Source organism: Rhinoderma darwinii, chromosome 7 (genome assembly GCF_050947455.1).
Source record: "Rhinoderma darwinii isolate aRhiDar2 chromosome 7, aRhiDar2.hap1, whole genome shotgun sequence".
In the NCBI taxonomy this organism is placed as follows: domain Eukaryota; kingdom Metazoa; phylum Chordata; class Amphibia; order Anura; family Rhinodermatidae; genus Rhinoderma; species Rhinoderma darwinii.
Window position 1 is genome coordinate 30,215,968 of NC_134693.1, and position 25,719 is coordinate 30,241,686.

The 25,719-nt window shown below is 40.0% G+C and overlaps 1 protein-coding gene across 4 annotated transcripts in view; it reads right to left on the reverse strand.

Moving 5' to 3' along the window:
• The window catches only part of SEC16B (SEC16 homolog B, endoplasmic reticulum export factor), a 150,991-nt gene that overhangs the window by 11,770 nt on the left and 113,502 nt on the right, over positions 1 to 25,719 (reverse strand). For all 4 annotated transcript variants that reach the window (XM_075833088.1, XM_075833086.1, XM_075833087.1 and 1 more), the window contains 5 exons: positions 18,555 to 18,677; positions 14,117 to 14,215; positions 13,710 to 13,809; positions 11,889 to 11,968; positions 11,727 to 11,807 (listed from right to left, as the gene is read on the reverse strand). In XM_075833088.1, the coding sequence (XP_075689203.1) occupies positions 11,727 to 11,807; positions 11,889 to 11,968; positions 13,710 to 13,809; positions 14,117 to 14,215; positions 18,555 to 18,677 (483 nt within the window). The remainder of the gene's footprint in view (positions 1 to 11,726; positions 11,808 to 11,888; positions 11,969 to 13,709; positions 13,810 to 14,116; positions 14,216 to 18,554; positions 18,678 to 25,719) is intronic.

The window sequence follows — 25,719 nt, forward strand, 5'->3', positions numbered from 1 at the left end:
CACCATTTATTGTCTTTTGAATGCTTAGGAAAAGCTACCAAATAATTTAAACTCAGCAGCAAGGTAAGAAAACAACAACACATTTACCTTGTTTGTAGCTTTATATCATGTAAATAACACATTAATTATGATCTATTCAATATATGAGAGCTACCGGGCTCTGTGGATGCAAAGCAAATTAAAACAAGGTGAAAGCAAATGAAAATAATATTTTTAGCCATATGCCAGACAGTTATAGGGAATGTATAACCGACATATTTAAAAAAAAAATAGTTTTACTAATTAAAACTAGATAGTAAAACGTATTCCTTTTTTCTAATCTGTTTTTATTTTTTGAGTATAAATTTTATTATTCTAATTTTTGTACATGATTATGGGGGCAGCAAACTTTCCTGAGCTGCTGTTCACTGCGTTTTAAAATACACGTGTATTTTATACACCCATTTGAATAGACTCATAGATTAACCTGTTAATGACTGCCCACCATCTTTAGAAGTCGGGCAGTGCAGGTCCAGAGCCTACAGCGACGTCTTTTGGCGTCACTGTAAAAAAGGCTTATGTGCGCTCCAGTGATTGCTCACTTTCTAAACAAGAGCCTCCTGACTACAGCAGGGATCAGAAAAACCTCCGACCCCAGCTGTTTAAACTTTTGATCGCGGCGATCAGTAACTGCTACATGATCAAAGAGGACTCCCCTCTTCGATCTCGTCACCGGAAACCTGGTGATGCGATCAGAGACTGGGGGAACCCTCTGCAGCCTGTCCTGGGGACCTAGAAAGGACCCCAGGGCAGTCTGTTCAATAGGCCTGCTGTTGGGACACAAGGATAGAATATTGATGAAAAATACTTTTGTGTGAAAGCAGCATTAGGCCTCTTTCACACGACAGTATTGTAGTCAGTATTTGCATGCCAAAATCAGGAGTGGATCCAAAACACGGAGGTGCAAATCTATCTAGTTTATGTTTCATTCCTGATTTTGGCTTATAAATACAATACAATTGTGGATTCTATTCATTCACACAACAGTGAGAGGAATGGAGATCTCCACGTCCAGACTAGGAGTTCGAATGTTGCACCTTGACGCAGAGCATTATAGTCACAAATGTATGGTCCATAAAGCATATAGGGAAGTTACTTATATGAACTCTAATTTCATCCATGTATAAATATATATTGGGTATATATGTTCTTTAAAAGGTTTTCGTGTGTGTGTGTGTGTGTGTGTGTGTGTTTGTGTGTGTGTGTGTGTGTGTTATGGGTTTTTGTACATTATAGCCCACTAATATTTGCTTATTATATGGCTTTGTTATTTGCACCGTGTATGACACTGCTATTAGAGCTCTGTATGCCACTATTTGGACAGTTTGGTATGGGTGTTTGTAAATTGTATCACACTACTACTGTATTTGCTTATTATATGGCTTTGTGATTTGCACTATGTATGGCACTGTTATTTGCATGATTCTAGTAAAGCTTGGTGACTACCCGATGTGAGAGACCATAGTGGTTGTCTCAAAACTGATTTAGGTAAAAAAAAAATGTTGGAATTGAATATTAAGAAAACTCCACACAAGAAAACTCCACACAAGTGTTCAATTAACATTTGATTTTTGACTTTGGGGAAATCCTCTTTAAGAAATTAAAATGTTCATTTTGATCTAAAACATAAGTCCTAAATACTGCTTGTAGATATAAAACAAATATTCACCAATTAAAACATGTTCTAAAACAAGCAAAACCTTCAGTGTTACATGAAGTATGCTGATCGTCAAGTAATAACCAAGTTATTCTCCATCTCAATCACTCATAAAGCTGGTACAAATGGCTCAGGAGCCTTAAATAATTTTCCTTGCTGGTTTCGAAATGCATGTTATTACAAAAATGTACTCAATTTAGGTATCAGATTTCCTGTTTTTTATACTTGTTATATAATTCTCCTGTACAGAATCTGCACAGAAGTAACTTCGGAGCGCAATTTTCTTCCATTATTTTGATTATGGTATTTTTGGACATTAGGGTAAAGCTGGCAAGGAAAGCAAACACGTTTTTCTGTGCTACGGCATGAAGTGGAATGTACTTTTTCACTTTATATAAATCGTAAAAAAAAAACAGATCAGGAAATCTTGTTATTTAGGATGAGTTCAGGTCTTTAGTACCTTATACAAGCCCTGACAGAAGAAATATATATTATATATACGTAAATAAGGAGAACGCATTTCGATATTAAATGTAATTACTGGGTCTATTAAGTCACCCATCTGTGCTACGTCTCAGCTCCTGTCATTTCTCCAGAATAGAACCCGAAACATTGCACAGATGGGTGAATATTAGAGTGCTGTCTTTTTTACTGAATGCCTGAGAGATCATGGACCAGATCCAGGAGACGTGCACCCTTTATTTAAAATCACAGTGCTGGTTACCTTGAGTGATATATAAATCTTCAACATTTGAAGAGTTCTGACAAACTGACATGTCATAGACGGACATCTCAGCTGTACAGGTTCTTCTCAATGAATTAGAATATCATCAAAAAGTTAATTTATTTCAGTAATTCAATTCAAAAAGTGAAACTCATATATTATATAGATTCATTACACACAGAGTGATCTATTTCCAGCATTTTTTTTCTTTTAATGTTGAAGATTATGGCTAACAGTTAATGAAAACCCAAAATTTTGTCTCTCAGTAAATTCGAATATTATATACGCCCAATTTCAAAAATGATTTTTAAAACCGAAATGTAGGCCTACTGAAAAGTATGTACAGTATATGCCCTTAGTACTTGGTCCTTTTGCATAAATTACTGCATCAATGCGGCGTGACATGGAGGCGATCAGCCTGTGGCACTGCTGAGGTGTTATGGAAGCCCAGGTTGCTTTGATGGCGGCCTTCAGGTGGTCTGCATTGTTCGGTCTGGTGTCTCTCATCTACCTCTAGACACTACCCCATAGATTCTCTATGGGGTTTAGGTCGGCGAGTTTGGTTATTAAACCAGGTATTGGTACTTTTGGCAGTGTGGTCAGGTGCCAAGTCCTGCTGGAAAATGGAATCAGCATCTCCATAAAGCTTGTCAGCAGAGGGAAGCATGAAGTGTTCTAAAATTTTCTGGTGGACGGCTGCGTTGACTCTGGACTTGATATAACAAGATGGACCAACAACACCAGAAGATGACATGGCTCCCCAAACCATCACTGACTGTGGAAACATTACACTGGACCACAAGCAACTTGGATTGACGCCTCTCCACTCTTCCTCCAGACTCTGGCACCTGGATTTCCCAATTAAATGCAAAATTTACTTTCATCTGAAAACAGGACTTGGGACCACTGAGCAACAGAGCAGTACTTTTTCTCCTTAGCCCAGGTAAGACGCTTCTGGCATTGTCTCTGGGTCATGAGTGGCTTGACACAAGGAATGCGACAGTTGTAGCACATGTCCTGGATACTTCTGTGTGTGGTGGCACTTGAAGCACTGACTCCAGCCGCAGTCCACTCCTTGCGAATCTCCCCCAGATTCTTGAATGGCCTTTTCTTGACAATCCTTTCAAGGCTACGGTTATCCCTGTTGCTTGTGCACCTTTTACTATCACACTTTTTCCTTCCTCTCAACTTTCCATTAAGAATGCTTGGAGATAGTGCTCTATGAACAACCAGCTTCTTTAGAAATGTTCTTTTGTGGCTTACCCTCCTTGTCGAGGGTGTCAATGACTGTCTTCTGGACAACTGTCAAGTCCGCAGTCTTCCCCATGATTGTGTAGCCTACTGAACCAGACTGTTGGACCATTTAAAGGCTTAGGAAATCTTTTTCAGGTGTTTAGTGTTGATTAGCTGGTTAGAGTGTGACACCATGAGTCTACAATTTTCAACTTTTACCCAATATTAAAATTTTCTGAGAGACTGCATTTTGGGCTTTCACCAACTGTTAGCCATAATCTTCAACATTAAAGGAAAAAAATGCTGGAAATATATCACTCTGTGTGTAATGAATCTATATAATATATGAGTTTCACTTTTTGAATTGAATTACTGAAATAAATTAACTTTTTGATGATCTTCTAATTCATTGAGAAGGACCAGTATATACCTTTTTTTTTTCACTGTACACAATTTTTTGTCATTTTTTTTTATTCGTGCAGTGTCTATTCATGGATGCTGTTTTGCAAAGTGTAATGTTATTTACTATTGGTGCACATATCCTATAATTGTTCTGGCTCATCCCCACCTTCCAGGTTCTATATCATTTTATACTATTGCATTCTCCTCTTTGAGGTGCTGGGGTTGAACAGCACATTACAGTGGCTGATAGAGCACCATAATCATGGCTGATTGCCCCGTTTTTGTTAATTGTACACCTCTTTTAAAAGATGTTGGTAACGTTCTTATATAGTGAAATACGCTCCTCTAATATTATCCCTCACTTAGGAGATGTTGGCAGTGTCTCAAAGGCATCATTGCTAACCTTAGTTCATTGGTGGGATTTGGTCTTGTACCTGTGCCTTTTATGATCACTATTGGTTGCACAGGTGCCTGGCGGCCGCAATAAGGTGTTGGCGACACTTAGGAGTTTTTAAACGCATGCGCAGTACTGCCGATTGGCGAAGAGGCGCAAGCGCAGTAATACAATACAGATAGTGCGCACTGAGTAATGAAAGATGCCGACACACTTGTGTCAATATTGATAGGGCTCGGTCCCGGCTTCCAGAAAATACATCACTGTAAGTTTTAAGGCATTCTGCTTTGTATAGACTAATTGTTAAGACGCCTAGTTTGTTATATTTATTTATATTTATTCACATATTTGTAATATTTATTACATATATTTTGAAAGGGGAGGGATTAACTTGCCTACGTTGATTGGCCACGTGTATGATAATGATACAATTTATACCCTCATGGTTCACTATTTTTGTTTGCTTGACAAAAACTCCTAAGTGGGTCGAGACGTAGCTGTACTTTGGGATGTGTAATTAAACACTGATAATCGGTTTTGCCAAATGGACGCTGTCATCAAGTTTTTGCACTAGATATGTCATTACTTCTAATGGAGGTAAAAACTTGTTAAGGAACTGCATTATCAGCAATTTGCCCATATATTGTTTTATAACGGAACCATTGACAAACTCAAAATGGAGAACGCTTTGGCTGTTGTCGCATAACATAGTTGTGGCTGAGTGCAGTCTATTTGCCCTATGCATTTTATTTTCCAAAACCTGGATCAATCCAATTGGTAAGTCAAACGCAAAAGAACGCAAACGTGTTACACTATGCTGCAACTGTGGTTACATTTCAATATATTATTATTTCCTCTATTCTCTATGCTCTGTTTTAGTTAAAGATCTTCCTTATACTCTGTACATAACTTCTAATCTATTCTGTGGATGCAGATAAAGTGATGTATGGAAACACGGGTAAGAAGATAATTAATAGATCATTGATACCTGTAAATTATAGTAAGTTGCAATTTAATTATGTGAGAACCTGATAAGAAGATGAATCTAAAATATCTTAAGCCAAAGCAATGATGATACCTATATAATTTATATTAAATTATTGTTTTTTTTCAACGTATATTGCTACACCGACTTGTATGATGTATTGTATAATGTAAAATTCATTGGGAAGTGCAGAATTCCCATTCTTCAAAGAATTTACTGTTCTGTCCTCCAGCAGTTTGAAATCCCAGCACAAGGTGCGGTAATATGATTTGTAACTTAATAAGGAACCCAAGCAGAGCAAAGTTGTGTGTCATTCAAAGCCAAACTTTTCAAAGTATTGGCAAGATCAAGGATAAAGAAAGGCTTCGTAGTACAGGGATAAAGATTTTTAAGACCGACATTGACATGATGAGGCAGGTACAAAATATGAAGAGTAACAATATGAAATCACTTGATTATAAACAGAATAAAAAGAAATCTGTAGCAGGGGCATTGAGGCTGCTTACATGACAGCTTGCATATGCGCACAGACTTGGTTTTATGCCATAGAATTTCTTACAGATCTTCAGATACAGTAACATGAGTAGAAATCTTCCTGTTTCAGAAAAACAGTGGGAGCACTTGAGCTGAGTGAACTGATCCTCCTGATTCGGACGTTCATGACTCAAACAGTGTTGGGTTGGCCCACAAGAGTATCCACCAGTGTGCTCTGGATCCATAAAGGGGCCCTCATACAACAGGGCCCCAATGGTCCAGCCAAAGATAACCCCTCAGAATCCTTTCCTATAGTGGGTTCAAAGAAATGATTGGGACCCAAGGAACCCTAGTACCAAGTTAAACTCAATTCACAGCTATTAGCATATGCTAGCCTGACAGACTGACCAAGTTTTTGATTTTTGGTTTATGTATATTAATAGCCACTGGACTGTGAACCAGTTAGTGAATCCTGAATTGGGTCGATTGATTTGCTTTTCTCTAGAATTTTAACCTTACAGATGATACTAAATTAGGTAGGCTAATTAACACAGATGAAGATAATATAATATTGCAGAACTATTTAGAGAAATTATAAGATTGGACTGAGTGGTGGCAAATTAATTTTAATGTAAGGTTTAAACTTAAGACAACAGAACAAATGCAATTACTACATATTAAATGGGATTGAAATAAGGAAAAACTGAAAAAGAAAAGGACTTAGGGATGTACAGTAAATGTTTAACCCCTTCATGCAAAATCACGTAACTGTACGTGATGAGGGTTAAGGGGAAGTATGGAGCGAGCTCACGGGCTGAGTTCGTTCCATACACAGCAGGTGCCATCTGTTACACGCAGCCGACACCTCCCTGCAACGGGCGGAATCAAAGTTTACTTTGATTCCGCCCGTTTAACACCTTAAATGCCATGATCAATCACGACCGCGGCACTTAAAGGTTTAGAATCAGGGGGGCACCCCCTCAAACACGCCATCGCACCCCCCCTCCCCGGGGTACAATTGGCCGGTTAAAACGGTTGCTATGGCAGCCTGGGGGCCTAACAAAGGCCTGTTAGGTCTGCCATCTTTGTACTCCTTTGAAGCTCTGCCTCAGGCAGGGCTTAGTATGTGCCTGTCAGAATCACGATATACTGCAATACATTAGCGATCCAACAATCGCTGCTTCAAGTTCCCTAGGGGGACTAATAAAAAACCAGTAAAAAACAGTTAAATAAAGTTTTTTGTTATGTTCCAAAAACAATAAAGTATTAAAAGTTCCAAAAAAAAACCTTTTCACATTTTCCCCTAAATCAATGTTAAAAAAATTAAAAGTTAACATAACTGGTATCGCCGCATCCGTAAAAGTCCAAACTATCTCAATAAAGCTCAGTGAATACCATAAAAAAAAATATATAAGACACGCAAATTGCTGTTTTTTTGTTCACCTTAGCGCTAAAAACAAATTAAATAAAAAGTGATCAAAAAGTACGCATATACCCCAAAATGGTATTAGTGAAAACTACAACTCGCCCAGCAAAACTTAAGCCCTCACATTGCTAAATTGATGGAAAAAATGTAAAAGTTATGGCTCTCAGAATATGGTGACACAAAAGATTTTTTTCATTTAGCAAATGATTTTATTTTTTTTAAAAGTGGTAAAACAAAACATATAAATTTGATATAGCCGTAATCGTATCAACCTGTAAAATAAGGTGAATGTTGTTTTTACTGCCTGACGGACGCCGTAAAAACAAAACCTACAAAATATGCCGTAGTCGCTGTTTTTTGGCCATTTCAACCCACAAATAATTTTTTTTCAGCTTCCCAGTACATTATGCGGTACAATAAATGGTGCCATGAAAAACGACAACTTATCCCGGAAATATAGAGATGGAAAAAAAAATTATAGCTTTTGGAAGGTGAGGAGGAAAAAACAAAAGTGAAAATTTGAAAAAGGGCTGCGTCCTTAAAGAAGCTCTGTCACCAGATTTTGCAACCCCTATCTGCTATTGCAGCAGATAGGCGCTGCAATGTAGATTACAGTAACGTTTTTATTTTTAAAAAACGAGCATTTTTGGCCAAGTTATGACCATTTTTGTAGTTATGCAAATGAGGCTTGCAAAAGTCCAAGTGGGTGTGTTTAAAAGTAAAAGTCCAAGTGGGCGTGTATTATGTGCGTACATCGGGGCATTTTTAATACTTTTACTAGCTGGGCGTTCTGATGAGAAGTATCATCCACTTCTCTTCAGAACGCCCAGCTTCTGCCTGATCACGCTGTGACGTCACTCACAGGTCCTGCATCGTGTCAGACGAGCGAGGACACATCGGCATCAGAGGCTACAGTTGATTCTGCAGCAGCATCAGCGTTTGCAGGTAAGTAGCTACATCGACTTACCTGCTAACGCCGATGCTGCTGCAGAATCAACTGAAGCCTCTGTTGCCGATGTGTCCGACACGATGCAGGACCTGTGAGTGACGTCACAGATCTGCACTGCCAGAAGCTGGGCGTTCTGAAGAGAAGTGGATGATACTTCTCGTCAGAGCGCCCAGCTAGTAAAAGTATTAAAAACGCCCCGATGTACGCACGTAATACACGCCCACTTGGACTTTTACTTTTAAACACACCCACTTGGACTTTTGCAAGCCTCATTTGCATAACTACAAAAATGGTCATAACTTGGCCAAAAATGCTCGTTTTTTAAAAATAAAAACGTCACTGTAATCTACATTGCAGCGCCTATCTGCTGCAATAGCAGATAGGGGTTGCAAAATCTGGTGACAGAGCCTCTTTAAGGGTTTAATAAGCTGAGCTGCAGCAACCAGTGCCAGGCAGCTGCTGCAAAGACAAATAAGATTGGATGCATCAGAAGGGCCTAGATGAAAACGTATTTTTCAATTCCTACTTTAAAAAGGAACAACTAAGTCTGTTGTTATGGCTGGAGGAAACTTTGGCCATTCAAATCCTTGTGTATGACATCCATTTACCCTAATAGGAAATTTGGACAGGGGTTGTCCTAATGAGTTACCTAGATGAAAAACTAATGTAATGAAGGAAAGCGAACTAATGATCTCACTAGTGCCCATAATCCTCAAATAGAACAATTTCGGAGGAATAGCCATGTTTCATGGTCCCACTGGGGGATGGACTTTTCTGGCAGATCAGAGTGAACCTGCTCTTATTAGGAGCATTATTATGTTAGTGATGGCTTAACCCACTGATCCCTGATATGAAGCTCCAGGCAAAACATTTGTCCTGTGTCTAGTGCGGGGTCTAAAGGGTGGTACATGACAGAAGTATTCTCTCTTTGTTGTTCAATGAATCCCTGCATCATGCATCATCCCCTCAGGGCCTGTACTAGGGATAACGCAGTGTATGAGTTTTGCCCAGAGTGTTTCTTTAAGGGATGCATAAGAAAGAAGAACACATAGTGTTCAGTTTCCATATTGATTCCATTAACCGTAACACTGTGCGTTTCTGGATGTATTGACGGAACGGACAGATGGATTATACACAGGTCAATATTATCTAATAATATTATATTTAAAAATAATTATTATATTGTCTATGGGGTGAGCGAGATATTGTTAATGGGTATTACGTTGTAGAAACAGAAGTGTCAAAACAGCAGTGTACGTATATACTGTATATTTACTGCTGGTGACTATTTACCCAGTGCATCTTGCTGGTAGCAGAGTAAGCCGCAGATTGAAGTACAGCTTGACATCCTAAACCTCTGTACACAGTTTGCAGAATAGTTCATCAGGATGGGGTGTCAAACTGTAGTTCAAATACTATTCTCTATGCTGCTGGCAGAAAAATGCAATAGGGAAACCAGTCCCAGTGCTCCAACAGATTATAGGACAGAGAATAAATGCTTCAATTTTACTCAATTCTGCCTATGGGATACACAATGGCAATTTTGTATAGTAGGAGAAAAAAAATAAAGCGTTTGTGACTTTTTAAAAAAAAAACAAAAAAAAAACATGGAATTGAAACCTTAATTTCACATTTCTGAAGTTATACTAAAAATATAATATAGAGTGAGTCTAAATTGACACCACGTTTGGCAATTACATTTGGTGGAGCCATTCTAAATGCTCCCACTTAGCACATGCCATAAGGTAGTCAACTGTATGCCTATACAGCTGCATACATCTGCTATAGACTGCCATTTAAAAAGGAAAAAAAGAGGTACTTTTTATGTATACAGTTTTATTGAAGAGGGTACGGCTTCTTGATACATTTGGGGCCACGTGATCCGGACGTTGTACTGGCCGAACGTATGCCAAAAGTACACCCTTTTGACATACATTTGGCCATTAAAGACTATGGGCAACTTGGCATATATGTTGGGAGAGTTTTCTGGTGTATACGCTGACCATGCACCACGCGAGGTATGAATTGAACCTAAGGGTATGTTCAAATGGCTTATTTTCAGCCGTTTTTCAGCCAGTAACCGCTGCAAAAAACGGCTGAAAAAACGGAAGCTGAACGCCTCAAAACATCTGCCCATTGATTTCAATGGGAAAAACAGTAATTTGTTCCGATGAGGCATTGTTCTACGCGGCTGATTGAAAAAAACGAAGTACATGTCACTTCTTGAGCCGTTTTTCATTGTGTCAATAGAAAAACAGCTGCAAAAATGTTAGTAAAAAACGCATCAGGAAACGCTTGATGCTTTAAAAACAGCTGAAAATAAGGGGTTGTTTTCCTTTGAAAACAGATCCGTATTTTACGTCCGTTTTTAGTTTGCCGTGTGAACATACCCTAAGAGTGATATGAAAAGCAGAAAGTCGTGTTGTTTATATGTCTACAACACTGCCGTAATATACTTATATTGCGGTACTAAATTTCTAGAGCAGGAAAATCTAATTTGCTGCATGTTCATCAGCAGAATACAGGTTGCCATTTGCTGCAGCCTGTATTCTGTCTTTGAAGCTACTGGCTATATAAAACAGCTTACAAATGTTGACAGGTCAGTCATGAGGTGCTTGACTTCCCTGTGATTTGCCTGGTTTATTATCATTACGTTCCTGCTCAGGTAGGCAGTGATTGCAATAATAGAAGTATATTAAAAAATTACTCTATATATACTATATGGACAAAAGTATTGTGACACTTACACATTACACCTACAGGAGATTTTATGACGTCCCATTCTAAATCCATAGGCATTAATATGGAGTCCCCGTCCCCCCCCCCTTTGCAGTTGAAACAGCATCCACTCTTCTGGGAAGGCCTTCTACAAGATTTTGGAGTGTCTGTGGGAATTTTTGCCCATTCATTCAGAAGAGCATTTGTGAGGTCAGGCACCGTTGTTGTACGAGAGGGCCTCGCTCGCAATGGGACTGAATGAAACACCTGGATTCAATGATTAAGAGGTGTTTTTTTTTCCAATACTTTTATACCAGACACAGCCATTGGACAGGAGTGTTATGTCTGGGAATTGCAGCTCGGCCGAATTTAATTAAATCGGGCTTAACTGCGCTACCAGATACAACCTGAAGACAAGAGGGGCACTGTTTCTGTAAAATAAAAGAGGACCTTTTTTTCTAATTTCATGCAATCCCTTTAAATATTTATTTCTATGAAATATGGTGGAAATATTACAACAGAGGATCTCTTACCAACTGCTACTCTGTATATCCTAAGCCATTTTTGGATAGCTTCCAATGTCTACCCAATACCTTTACTGAGAACAGAGCATCAGACATTGCCAGAAAGATCAGAAATCCATTACCACTTATTAAATGGAAGTTAATATCTATTGGCCCTTGATATGGTCCATGTATAATGCTCCTAGCGCAGAAAAAAATTACCTCTGAAGGGTTGTAAAAGGGAATATCTCCAGTCGGCTGGTTCGTCTGACTCCCAGGGACAGATACATCTAGATAAGTGCCCTAAAAACCAGCAAAGAGTAACATGTATCAGAGCAAGAACTTTAGTGACTTAACCCTTCAGTCCCCAGATTGGTACTTTACCTTGTTCTCCTGATGACCTCGGATCTCTGATGACACTGAACTACTATTGATCTTCTGTAGATCTTCAGTTTCTTTAATTCCTGTCATGGAGTGTATTATACAAAGGATCTGTGACTCTGCTTTGATATGAGGGCATTACCACTTTCTACAGATGGTAGTTTGTGAACACTGTGTGATTATTTCATTCCCAGTTGGATTAAAGAGTTTCAGGGAGTCAAATCAAACACTTTACAAGTCGACATTAAACCACGACATTTCTAGCCTCTGCCAGAATCCCTCTTTAATAAGCCTATGTCAAATAATTAATATATTGTTACAGGATCTACATATATCCGTAAATCATTCATTATAGAACCTAATGACGGATAATGTTATACAAGTGGTGCCGGTCTCCGCCTGATTCCTTTGCGGTCCACCTTTTAATTCTCTTTTTACAGGTTGATAAATAACCTTTCTTACTTCACTTCTGCATTTTGCTAAGTGTAGACTTTGGTTTGTGGTCAATCAATAATTAAAAAGCCTGTAGTCTGTTTTTATGTGTATATCCATTGATAGATTGCTTGAGCAATACACTGGGGCAGCAGAATCAATGTACAGAAAAGGGCAAGCGGGCGTTTATTTTACTGTGCTGATCCATTTTCTGTCCTCTTTACCTTGATACAAATAAATTGTTAGCGAACATTTATGCCCGCTGACACAGGATAGTTTTTTTAATTTATTTATTTTTGAGAAAAACATCTTATTGTATTCTATACTGCTCATAAATTATCTTAAACTTTTCCCATGACTGCATTAAAATGAAAAGAATAACTTATATGGAGCAAGGCATGTTGGTGCAACATTGTGTAACTATTAGATACAATGTCCAGTTATGCAATAAATTATAATGCTTCTAGTGAACACATTACTAAATGTGTAACTAAGATTCCTTTTACACCGGCCAAATTTGTCCGTTACAACGAGCCCTGATCAATGAGACAGCTTGTTGATCGGCGATCGTTTGCTCCTTTCACAAGTAGCTATGATCAGTATTGCACAGGGACGAGCGATCGCTCATCCCCATGCATTACCATCATGTGTTAATGGAAAACCATAAGCTCCTTTAAATATCTTATTTCTGTGCCTTGTTATCAGTAGTTAAGGTCAACGGCCTCCTATGAAACAAGTTTCTCTGCCTGGAACCCCACGGCAATTTAAGAATGTGCAGTAGTCCCTCCCTGGTAAAGATGTGACTGTTTCTTAAGCATATAGAAGTGTGCCTGTTAACCTGTTTCTACCTATGGAGAAGGACTGTTGGGAATACTGTTATTATGTTGACTTTGGTTATTGCGAAATGCTCCTTTTTGCAGGCAATGGAGGTTCTCGTTGTTAAAGTGGAAGGTTCTACGTTTGGGAGAGGCATTAGTAGAGTTGGGCTCGACGCTATTTGCTATTATATTTAGCTGCACCAACAATGGTTTGAGGACGCTGTGTACCTCACACTAGGTGGTTCTAAAGTTATAAAAGGTGGCTGTTTCCGCCAATCGGGCTTCAGTGCGCGGGCTATGGCCCTGTGAGCAGTAGGATGTTGTAGTACTGGCAGACCCTAGAGGTGGAGTGGGTGCAGCAACGCCGGGTGGAGTTGCAAGGGAGCCTCTCCGCAACAGCTAGATAGATTCGGCGAGAGAGAGAAAAGGGCCATAGAGAGATAGGGTCAGGAGATAAAGAAAATTCTATCCCTGTATCTGGGTGGAATGGAAAGTTAAGCTGGTGTCTTAATAAAATATTGAAAATATTTTTCTTGTTGGTATCTATTGAGGACATTGGCAAAAATAGCCATACCTGTGAAAAATGGGTTACTTCTGGTGACTTCTGATGGCTGGTTATAAGATACTGGTTGAGGTAGCGGCTGGAACTTGTTAAGTCCTACTGGAGGTTTAATCTAAGAAAAGATTTAAAATCAAATTAGCAACCATGAAAATATAAAACATTATAAGGCTCTGTTCACATCATGTCTGTGACGGGAATCGGGCGTATATGCCGGAAGCACTTCCTGCGGTACATGTCAAAGTGCCCATGGCAGCAAAACATATGCTAAAATAGTGTCCTTTTGGCATATGCTCGGAATACATTGGAAACTTTGGTCCCCAAGTGACAATGTCTGAGGAGTGGTGGTATACTGTTTCTGGCGAGTTTATCCTGAGATCTAATGTTCATTCATTTAATATTAAATGTAATGAGATTATTACCGGAGAAGAAGGTTTTGGTGGAACTCCTGCCTCCCTTGGTGGGACTGTTTCTTTTGCCGGCTTGGAACGGAACCAATTAAACCACCCAAAGGAGGATCCCTGTATTAAAAGAAATTATAAGTAGATAAACTAACAAAATCCATTATTATTAGCCCCAGAAAAATAAGCGTTGTATCTTTTGGCCACATCAACCCTCAGTCAAAGCAAGTTAAAAAACAAATATTTCCGAATACCCTATTAAGGAATTCGAAGTCAAAGGGGTTGTGCAGCCACAAAAAAGTATTTATAAAATGGCTTCGAAAGGTGTACAAAAAAAATAAATATCTCAACACACTGGTGCCCTGCCGCTCTGGCTGGTCCTCCGTCAGTTTCTGTACATCCTGCCAAGCCCATTCTGCCACTAGCTGGTCCTCCAACAGTCCCTGTTCTTCCTACCGCAGCAATCAGCTGTTGCAGTCACATGACACTGTGTTGAGAGCGGTTACAAAGAGCATCTCTTGCTGTGGAGGACCTGTTCTGTCCTGCATTACACTGACAACCCATTGATTTGAAAGGGTGTTGTGTAATGCTTAATTTCCCCTGTGGTGACACTACAGGGAAATTGAACACTTACTGACAGGTTTCCTCACAGATTATAGCTGATCGCTAAGGATGCCAGTAGGGGGATACTTTGTGATCAACTTTTTGTCAAGACACCCTTTTAAAAAGTAGGGATTGTCCAAAGTAGAGAACTCCTGTAAGGTAAGATTGTGTCATTACAGGCAATGTAGAGGCATTGCATTGTGTTCCTATATTTTATGTAAGAATGGATGTACTTAGAGAGAATGTAGCCAAGAGAAACCAACTAGCCTTCAGCCTCAAAGGCTGGAGTCAGGGCAAGAACGAGTGGCATGTTAAGTAGGTGGCTATCTAGGTTGCACGGGGGTGGCAATCTATGGATTAAAAAAAAAAAAAAAACACAACATTCTCCCTTTAATTTCTTTGTACAACCAATTGGATTCTGTGTCCAAGTGACTTATACTGCTGTAAATTAAGGGGTGTGATCACTACTAGGGTGGAGGGGTACCTTCCAAAATCCCTGACTTGAGCACTGAGAGGCCCCTGGCAAGAGTTGCTCATAAAAATGCGTATTAGTGTATTCTATTCCATCTCTTTACGTATTTTATGTCTTTTGACCTTAAGATACAGTATAGTACCATTGTCTATAGTACCATTAAGAAAATTTTTTAGATATTTTGCACTACACTGCCTTATAATTTGCAATAATCTCTCTCTCTTTCTAGGACTAAACACTCTGCTACACAGAGCTGACTACATTATGCAGCTTAACATCCACCATTGACTGAATTCTTTAATAAGCATTTTCAAGCAGAATATGGTATAAAAAGCTTGTTAGCTTATTACAGTACCTTCTCCACTCCAGTGGACTGCTTTCCTGTTAAGCTGTATTTAGAGGCCCAGCTACTTGGGCAATTTGTGATTAATCCTGTAAGAGCAATCGTTCATTTTCTAACTATTATGTTAAGAACATGGGATTAGATGTATAAAGTCTGATTGAATCACACCATGTTTTCTCAGCTATTAATCATGTGACATGTAATGACATAGTTAAAAATCGTCCAGTTGGCCCAAGTCTACAGTACATGCTTGTCCGCACATGTAGTATCTATTTGAGAAGACTAATTCTGTCAGTCCATGGGAGGCCACTCCACCTCCCACTAAACCCTGCCTACTATTCTCGCCACATTCAAGAAGTTGCGAGAGAAGTGTAAAACGGCAAAGAGTGATTTTGAGAATATCGTGTGCGCCTTAATTTGTGATTTCTTAATGTGACAAATGTGGCATAAAGCCATTAATAAATTCTTTCTTAGAATCTATATGCTCATAGATTATTGACTTCTCATTTGACCTCTCATTTACTGCTGATTGTGATTGGTCAAAGCCCTCTCTGAGAAGAACTACTGTACAATCCATAACCTCATTCAGAAATAAGCAAATCCATCTTTAAATTTCCCTGAAAAACTGCACAATGAGACACTAACAACATATATAAGCTAAAACTGATTATAACACAGACATTGGTGACAAACAGGCCTTGATGGGTAAATGAATGTGATGATCTGTGCTTCGTCTTATCAATATTTAATAAGTAAGCAATAAGTAAGCAACAATTAAAAAATAAAATTAAGTACAAAAGCAAACTGAGGTTTAATAGACAGGCCGAGAACATAGTGTCCCTTTCAGTTGTACCCATACCACACTCTTGGTGTCACGAGGTGTTATTGTTGCTTCCTGATAACATTAATATTACCATACATTTTCCTATTGTGTTGCACTGTGTCTGTTTTCTCTCTGCTAACATTCCATTCTTTTCAAAAACAATACAAATTATTGTGAAAAAAGAAACAAGCCAAGAACTTCTGTCTCCTACAATTGGTGCCACCTGACAAAGATCATGGCTGTGAGGGTAATGAGGAAAAACACTATCTTAGCTGAGTGAAGAAGAGTTGTAAGTATCATCTCCTAAGAAATCCTACTTACTGAGTCTAATGGCCGCCCTCCCTGCCATTGTTGTATACTTACCACTCCATGGCATCTTCTGGCTCCTGGCCCGGTCCGCGACCCTCCCTCTCTCTGGTCTGGATGCGGCCTCCCTCGCTGCCGCTCTCTCTCTGTATCTCAGCTTTTCCTAGCGCGTGCGCGCTGACTCTTCCTCCCTTAAAGAGCCAGTGTGCACCAAATTACTACTAAGCTTTTTCAGGATATGAAAGGGTTCCACCCACATCACTACCTTGCCTGAGCAATTAGGTTCCTCCTAGCTTGCTAGTGATACTCTATGTTAAACTTTGTTCAAATTTCCTGTTATTAATCTCTGCCTCTATCTCTACACTTGCCTGCCACTAGCCCTGACCTTTGGCTCTACCAAACATGAGTGCCTGTCTGCCACCTGCCCTGACTTATGCTATATCTGACCTCGCATTCTGTCTGTTGATTTGGTACTACGCCTGTTAATGTTGGCCATTGACAAGGGACACTACACTCGGAATAGCCACCTGGGGTTCCCCAGCATAAAGTCCAAATCCCTGTATAAGGGTTAAAGAGTGAATACCTGGGGTCCACTCAGACTCCGCTCCTTGGTTTAGCCCCACATAAAATCCCTTGGTGACAGTCTCATTATCCATGGACCCCTGTGACACTGAGTGACTGCACTACATGCATTCTCTACAACGACGCCCTGGCCTTACAGGCCTTCCCCTTTACAATACAGCCCAAGGAGATTCTCATCTAACTTTCACACATTCTTTCCATACATATTTCAGTTGATCACTGGGGGTCCCAGCAAGGGGACATTTGGGATCAGCTTAATGTACTTTTACACCAGCAGATTTTGGCCGGTGCAACGAGCACCGATCAACGAGACAGCTCGTTGATCGGCGCTCGTTTGCTCCTTTCACAAGGAGCTAGAATGGGGACGAGCGATTGTTACTCCGATCGCTCATCCCCATACACTTCTATCATGTCGGCAGTATATCTCCCTGTTTACACAGGGAGATGTGCTGCCGACAATGATAATATTTTGCACTTTTAAAACTATATGATCAGCTGATGAACGAGCGTTTGCTCTTTTCATCTGCTGTTTGCTGCCCTTTTTGCACAGGGCAATTATCGGGAACAAGCGTTCAACCCTTTTAACAACTAGGTATTGCCCAAAATGGACAAACCCTTTAAATGCTGGTATCTGGAACATACTGTAGCCCCTTCATTCAGGTGATTTACAGAGGTCCCGACGGTAGGATACCCATCAATCATAAAGTGATAGCATATTCCTAGGATATGCCATTGCTTCTAATGACGGGAATACCCCTTTAAACACGATGGCAGGAAGGCTGTTAAACCACCATCTTTATAAAAAATGCTGAATCGGAGACACAGAGAGTAATGTGTCAGATTTTGGCAAGAGAAACAATTTCATATCACACTAAAACAAAGATCACAAAAAAGCAATACATCTGTTGCTGATATTTTATGCTAGTTTTTCAGTTCAAAGTCTTTGATTAATGATTCCCTATGAGCTTGTTTTGAATAAAAGCAGCAATTCCATTTAACAGAAAACAGTACAGATGAATTTAAAGATTTATCCCTCTCATATCTCCCCTCTCGGTGCTGGTGCTTGCTTGTATTGTAACGTGCACAGGGCTATTTAAAATTTAATCACAAGCACTATGCTATGTACAGAACAAAGACAAACTCCAGGGAAAACATAATCAATGTTAATTTAGCCCAAAGCCGAAGGGTAGCTAACGGGAGTGAATGAAGGTACTTGAAGCATTAATTTACAGCCATACCGTATGCCATCAAATTACCCCATACGGGAGATAAAGAGGCGCATCTACATATAGAAAGGAATGCAGACTTTTACGACATCACAGTACATCACCTTCTTCTCTTCAGTCTTCTGTGTTGGAGTTTCATCACCAGATCTGTCCTCGCCGTCATCATCATCCATTGAAACAGTAGAGGTTTCAGAGACTGTGCTAATCCTTCTTGACATGAGTGCATACTGCCGTATTGAAAAATAAAACATGGTTATAAAAGGTTTTTTAAAAATAGCAGAAAATATAAAATATTGAATGTTATATGTTCATATGCTTTCAATCATTTTTGCATATGAGCATATAATTAATTTTACTAAACATTAAAGGGAATGTACACCCTTGTAATCATTTTTATTTTATTGCTTCAATGTATCCAAAATAGAAAAGAATGAAAGCAATTTTGCAACTATCCTAATGTTTTGTGTTTACAGTTCGTATGCAGACCTATGGGTCTCTATGGTTCTAGACTACAAACAAACCCAATGTAGTCTGATCCTGCAGTTATACTGTTCACATCACGCTGGGTTAAAGAGGTTATGTCACCACATTATAAGTGGCGTATATTGTACATGATGTGATCGGCGCTGTAATGTAGATTACAGCAGTGTTTTTTATTTTGAAAAACGATCATTTTTGACAGAGTTATGACCTATTTTAGCTTTATGCTAATGAGTTTCTCAATGGACAACTGGGCATTTTGGAGAGGAGTGTATGACGCTGACCAATCAGTGACCAATCAGCGTCATACACTTCTACCCATTCATTTACACTGCACTAGCGATATAGCTATATTGCTATGTGCAGCCACATAAACACACTATAACATTACTGCAGTGTCCTGACAATGAATATACATTACCTCCAGCCAGGACGTGATGTGTATTCAGAATCCTATCACTTCTGTAGTGATATTTACAGCAAGGAAAGCGTAATTTCGCGAGATTACGATGTAACCTGTCATTTAAAACGAGATTACGCTTGCCTTGCTGTAAATATCACACATACGCTACAGAAGTGTCAGTATTCTGAATAGACATCACGTCCTGACTGGAGGTAATGTATATTCACTGTCAGGACACTTGAGTAACATTATAGTGTGTTTATGTGGCTGCACATAGTGATGTAATAAGATCACTATATGCCGTGTAAATGAATGGGGAGAAGTGTATGACGCTGATTGGACACTGATTGGTCAGCGTCATATACTTCTCTCCACAATGCCCACTTGGTCAAAAAGTAAAACACGCCCAGTTGTCCATTAAGAAAGTCATTAGCATAAAGCTAAAATAGGTCGTAATCCCGTAAAAAATTATCGTTTTTCTAAATAAAAAACACTGATGTAATCTACATTACAGCGCCGATCGCATTATGTAGGAGATAGGCCACTTATAATGTGGTGACAGAGCCTCTTTAATATGCCAGAGGTGTATCTTTGTAGTATTCCCCGATGTATACCTATGACGTATGCCATATAGTATACTTATTTTGCGGTGGCCCACTGTAAAGAAAAGCGCTGTTCACTAAAAGTGATGTGAACCTAGCCTAACATCTATTTCCTACTTCTTGCTAACCTGCATAACTTATGTTAGAAAAAAGTAAGGTTATGGATGGAAGGCATAATGACTACAGGTTAAGACTACACAGGGTTTGTTTGTAGTGTGTAACAATGGACACACATAGGTCTGCATAGGGGCTTGTACATACAAAACAGTAGGAAATTTGTAATCACAAATATTTGCAAATTTACTTCATTTTTTTATGGTAGATGCATGGGAGCACCAATGACTGCTAGTAAAACTACTGTTATCTCTAGTCAAAACTAATGTGTTGTCACTGTGTGCAGTCTTTCTTGTAAGCTCATCTGTTTGTGCTCCAGTTTGTTTTCTGCTATTGTCATCACTTTTTTTTTGCACAAATCAGTGATGTATTCAAATATATTAAACTTGTAATAATAGATCTTATTAGGGGAAAGTGGCATCTTTCACACCTTTCAGCAGTCTGTAGTTACTTTTTCCCATTCCCAAAAAATCTGTCTATTGTTTTGCAATAAGGCTTTGCTCACATCTGCATTGTAGGCGTTGTTGTTTTTTCGTTATGTGATGGATTAGTCACAGCATTCAATTCTGTTTTTCTGCTCCTATAACGAAACAGGAAAACTGAATTCCTAGCTCAGATGTGAACATAGTCTAAATAGAAAACAGAAAGGAGGGGATAGAAGTGGAAGGAAGGGGATGCTGCTGCAGTTTCTCTTACTGTCTGTGAGACTGGATGCTGTGAGAGGGGAGGAAGAGCAGCAAGGGGGAGATATCTCATTGGCTCAGAGCACAGAGCACATCTCTTACAGAGCCGACCCACTTGGCAAGCATGGAGAGATAAAATGTATACTTACACAAATCAGAAGAGAGAAGGAAAGAGACCAAAAATATGAAGGTTAGATACCACATCTCTGGCTGCAATACATCTAAAGCCACCTAAGAAGTAACTGATTTTTTCATTTATTTTTTTTAAAATCTGCGTGCTTTAAGTTCTGGAACAGGAAGGAACTGTCGTACACTGATCACTGTCAGTCACATTAGCTTTAATGGAGCTGATTTCTAGTCTTCACTTCCCTCTCTCAAGTTTTCCTGTCAGTCACAGTGAGAGGGGTGTTGTATCGGGAAGAAGTCAAAAGCGCTTCTGTGTTCCTATCACAGGAAACGAACACAGAAGACCTGGGAGCAATGGTAAATGAAAATTGAGACTATTGTGGTAAAAACGTTGTAAAAACTTGCATATTTAAACCCTTCCTCTTTATTGTGTGTATTGTTGTTGTAATAGTGGTACAGCACTATGGTTTGGTGTAGAAAGACAAGTCTTGAATCATGATTGTCAATGCATGTAAACCTAAAAGAATAAGCTATGTTACCGAACCTGATACCCTACCCTGTCAATCTCTTAGAATGGAAGATTACCAATAAAATAATTAGCATTACACATTTCTCAGAGGATCATTGTGATACTGCTATTATCCATATTTCCAAAGCTTTTATAATAAGAGTAATTAGTTGTCGATATTTTCTTTAAAGTACTGTTCAACCTTCAGATGTCATTAATATATTTGCTTGTAGATGCCTCGTGCAACCTTTGTTGAATGCATTACACTATCTTTCTCACTGCCTATTGTACTTTTCAATAATGTAATTACATTATCAGGCAGAGCTGTTATTTTCCCTGTTTCCTTGGAATACAATACATTTGCTTCCAGACACCAGATTTGCACCATAGCCAAGTAAAAGTAACGGTGGAAAGTAAACGACACTTTTTAAAATTCCATTCACACCGGATTTTTTTCTCTGTTATTTCATTCCATCATTTTTGGAGAAAAACCACATAGAAATATTTCCACTAAAGGCTATGTACACATTTGCACAGTTTTATTTATTTTTTAATTGCATTGTATGCTGTTTGCAAAATAAAACATTTCTATTTGGTCTTAGTTAAAAATTGTCTACCGTTTGTCTTCTGCACCTGCAGTTTTTTTTTAGTACATGGCCAGCTGCTGTATTCAGTTCTCTCTCTGATCCGTCAGTCAGCTACCTAATGGCAAACTCAGCAGCTCCTCCTTTGTGGACTCATGTATAAGCATTTATTGTGACATCTGCGCATATGAAAGGTCCTACTCACTGGTGTGTGCTGTGCAGATGAGAAAAGTTCCCCTTCAGTTATCCAGCAGCCACTTTCTCTTCACTGATGACTAAAAGTGCATGCCCAGTGATCTCTCCCAAACACAGATAGCTGGGCATTCACAGTGCAACATGTCCCCTGTGTTAGCAGAGAGCTATAGTGTCGGGGGAAAGATCGTGAGCAGAAGCTCAGAGGGGGAGGCGTGCTGTAGACATGAAGATAATGTATGGGACACATACATGAGCACACACACAGAGCAAAACACATGCACACATATATAGACGCACATACATAGATACAAACACATACATAAGCACATATCCCATACTTCCCAACTGTCCTGGATTCAGCAAGACAGTTCAGGATTCCAGGCGGTGTCCCGCTGTCCCTGGCGGCCAGGGGTTTGTCCCGCAGATAAAGTAGAAGCCAATTCTGAAGCAGGGAACCATCAGCTACCTGCTTCAGAATTAGTTCAGAGCAGAGGAGCAGAGGGAGCTCTTCCACTCGTCGAGGACTCCCCGGGCACAGCGCTAATTTAAAGAGGCTCTGTCACCACATTATAAGTGTCCTATCTCCTACATAAGGAGATGGGCGCTTTAATGTAGGTGACAGTAATGCTTTTTATTTAAAAAAACGATCTATTTTCACAACGTTAGGAGCGATTTTGGTTTATGCTAATGAGTTTCTTAATGCCCAAGTGGGCGTATTTTTACTTTCGACCAAGTGGGCGTTGTATAGAGGTGTGAGATTCCAGCAACGGAAACGAAATCTCGCGAGATTACGGAGGTAAACGAGATTTCGTTTCCCTTGATGTAAATCTCGCAGAAAAGATTCAGAAGTGTCAGGATTCTGAATACACATGACGTCCAGGCTGGATGGTCATGTGTATTCATTATCAGGACACTGGATTAACGTTAATCAAGCAGAATCGCTGTGTATGTGGCTGCAGATCATTTTCTAGTAAGAACGCGATTCTGCTGTGTAAATGAATGGAGAGGAGTGCATGATGCCGATTGGTCAGCGTCATACACTCCTCTATACAACGCCCACTTGGTCGAAAGTAAAAATACGCCCACTTGGGCATTAAGAAACTCATTAGCATAAACCAAAATCGCTCCTAACGTTGTGAAAATAGATCGTTTTTTAAATAAAAAGCATTACTGTCACCTACATTATAGCGCCCATCTCCTTATGTAGGAGATAGGACACTTATAATGTGGTGACAGAGCCTCTTTAAGCACTGTGCTCGGGGAAGATCATGACGTTACTGTCCATATATGGACAGTGACGTCAGTGGCTACCCCTTGAGCAGAATGCCCATTGCCGACTCTGGCTGGGTATTCCGCTCCAAGAGGAGCCCCTGACGTCAATGTCCATATATGGACAGTGATCTCAGGGGTTTCCTCTAGGAGCGGAATTCCCAGCCAGATCATTCTGCTTAAGGAGTAGCGCTGTGCCCGGGGAGCCCAGGGGCGAGCAGAAGAGTGACCTCTGCTCCTCCGCTCTGAACTAATTCTGAAGCAGGGATCTGATGGTTCCCTGCTTCAGAATTAGTGACTACTGCTTGAGTGGAATCCCCGTTGCCGATGATCTGGCTGGGTATTCCGCTCCTAGAGGAAACCCCTGAGGTCACTGTCCATATATGGACATTGACGTCAGGGGCTCCTCCTCGAGCAGAATCCCCGGCCATAGTCGGCAATGGGGATTCCACTCAAGGTGTCGCCGTTGACGTCACTGTCAATATATGGACAGTGACATCAGGGCTTCCCTCTAGGAGCGGAATCCCCGGCCTATGCTCTGGCTGGGGATTCTGCTCCTAAAGGAAGTCCCAATGGCGCTATCTATAGGGGGAGCGGCTCTTTGGCACTACCAGGGATGGGGCTGTGTGGCACTACCTGGGAGGGGGGCTGTGTGGCACTACCTGGGAGGAGGGCTGTGTAGCACTACCTGGGAGGGGGGCTGTGTGGCACTACCTGGGAGGGGGGCTGTGTGGCATTTCCTGGGAGGGGGGCTGTGTGGCACTACCTGGGAGGGGGGCTTTGTGGCACTACCTGGGAGGGGGACTCTGTGGCACTACCTGGGAGGGGGACTTTGTCGCACTACCTGGGAGGGGAACTGTGTGGCACTATTTACAGAGGGCGCTATATTCAAGGGGGTTGTGGCACTATCTACATGGACACTGTGGCACTATATGGGGGCACTATCTACAGGGGACACTTTGGCAATATGTACATGGGCACTATCTACATGGGCACTGTGTCACTATCTACAAGGGAACTGGCACTAGCGGCAGCTAAGGGGGCATTATACTGTATGGCAGCAGCTATGGGGGCATTATACTGTATGGGGGAATTTTTTTTTGCCATTATACTGCATGGGGCATCTGTGTTGGCTTTATACTATATGGGTGCATCTATGGGGCAGTATACTGTATTATGGCAGCTATGGGGGCGTTATACTGTATGGTGGCAGCTATGTAGGCATTATACTGTGTGGGGTCAGCTATTTGGTATTATACTGTGAGGGAGGCACTATGGGAGCATGATACTGTGTGGGCTGAACCGGGTGTATATGGGCGGGGATTGGGTGGGATTAGAGGCGTGAAAATTGCTGTGACGCTTCAGTTGTCCCACTTTGTGATACCTGAAAGTTGGGAGGTATGCATACACACATGAGAACACACATAGTCACAGAAATCTCCATAAAAAAACAACTTAACATAACATTAACACAAACATACACTTAGACAAATTACAAACACGTTACAACATCTTAAAAAATACATACAAACACTATCAAATTCAATAAAACTCCAATGCAGATATATTAAAATAATTCACTTTTTACCCTTATTAAATAAACAAAGAGCTGATGGCAGAAACTATCTCCTATATCGGTCCTTTGAACACTTTAGCTGTACAAATTGTCTACTAAAAGGACTTTGTTGTGCATTTACAATCTTAAAAAGTGGATGGTGGGGAAATGATACAATTCTTTTAAACTTCCTTAAGTTCCTTGCATCTGCCACAACATTGATAGGGTCAAGCACACAACCAATGACACTGCCTGCCTTCTTAATTAACTTATTCAATTTATTAATCTCCATAACCCTTGCATCACTATACCAGAACACTATAGCAATAACATTGCACCCACCACCACAGATTCATAAAACATATGTAATATATTTTTACATACATTAAAAGACCTTAGTTGATGCAAAAAATACAGACGACTAGAACCTTTTCTACATAACATATCACAATTCAACTTCCAGTCCAATTTATTGTCAATATACACTCCTAAATATTTATAATTGTCTACTATCGACACCTCCTGTCCATTTAGAATACGTGGTCTAGTTTCCCTACTTTTCTTACTAAAATCAATTACCTGCTCGTTGGTTTTACTAACATTTAACACCAGACAATTTTCCTTTGACCATTTACAAAAATCATTGATCTGCTGTCAGGATTCTATATCATCTCCATCAATTACACAACCAACTACCACTGAATCATCTGAATACTTTTGCAAATGGCATCTATCAGAATCATAACAAAA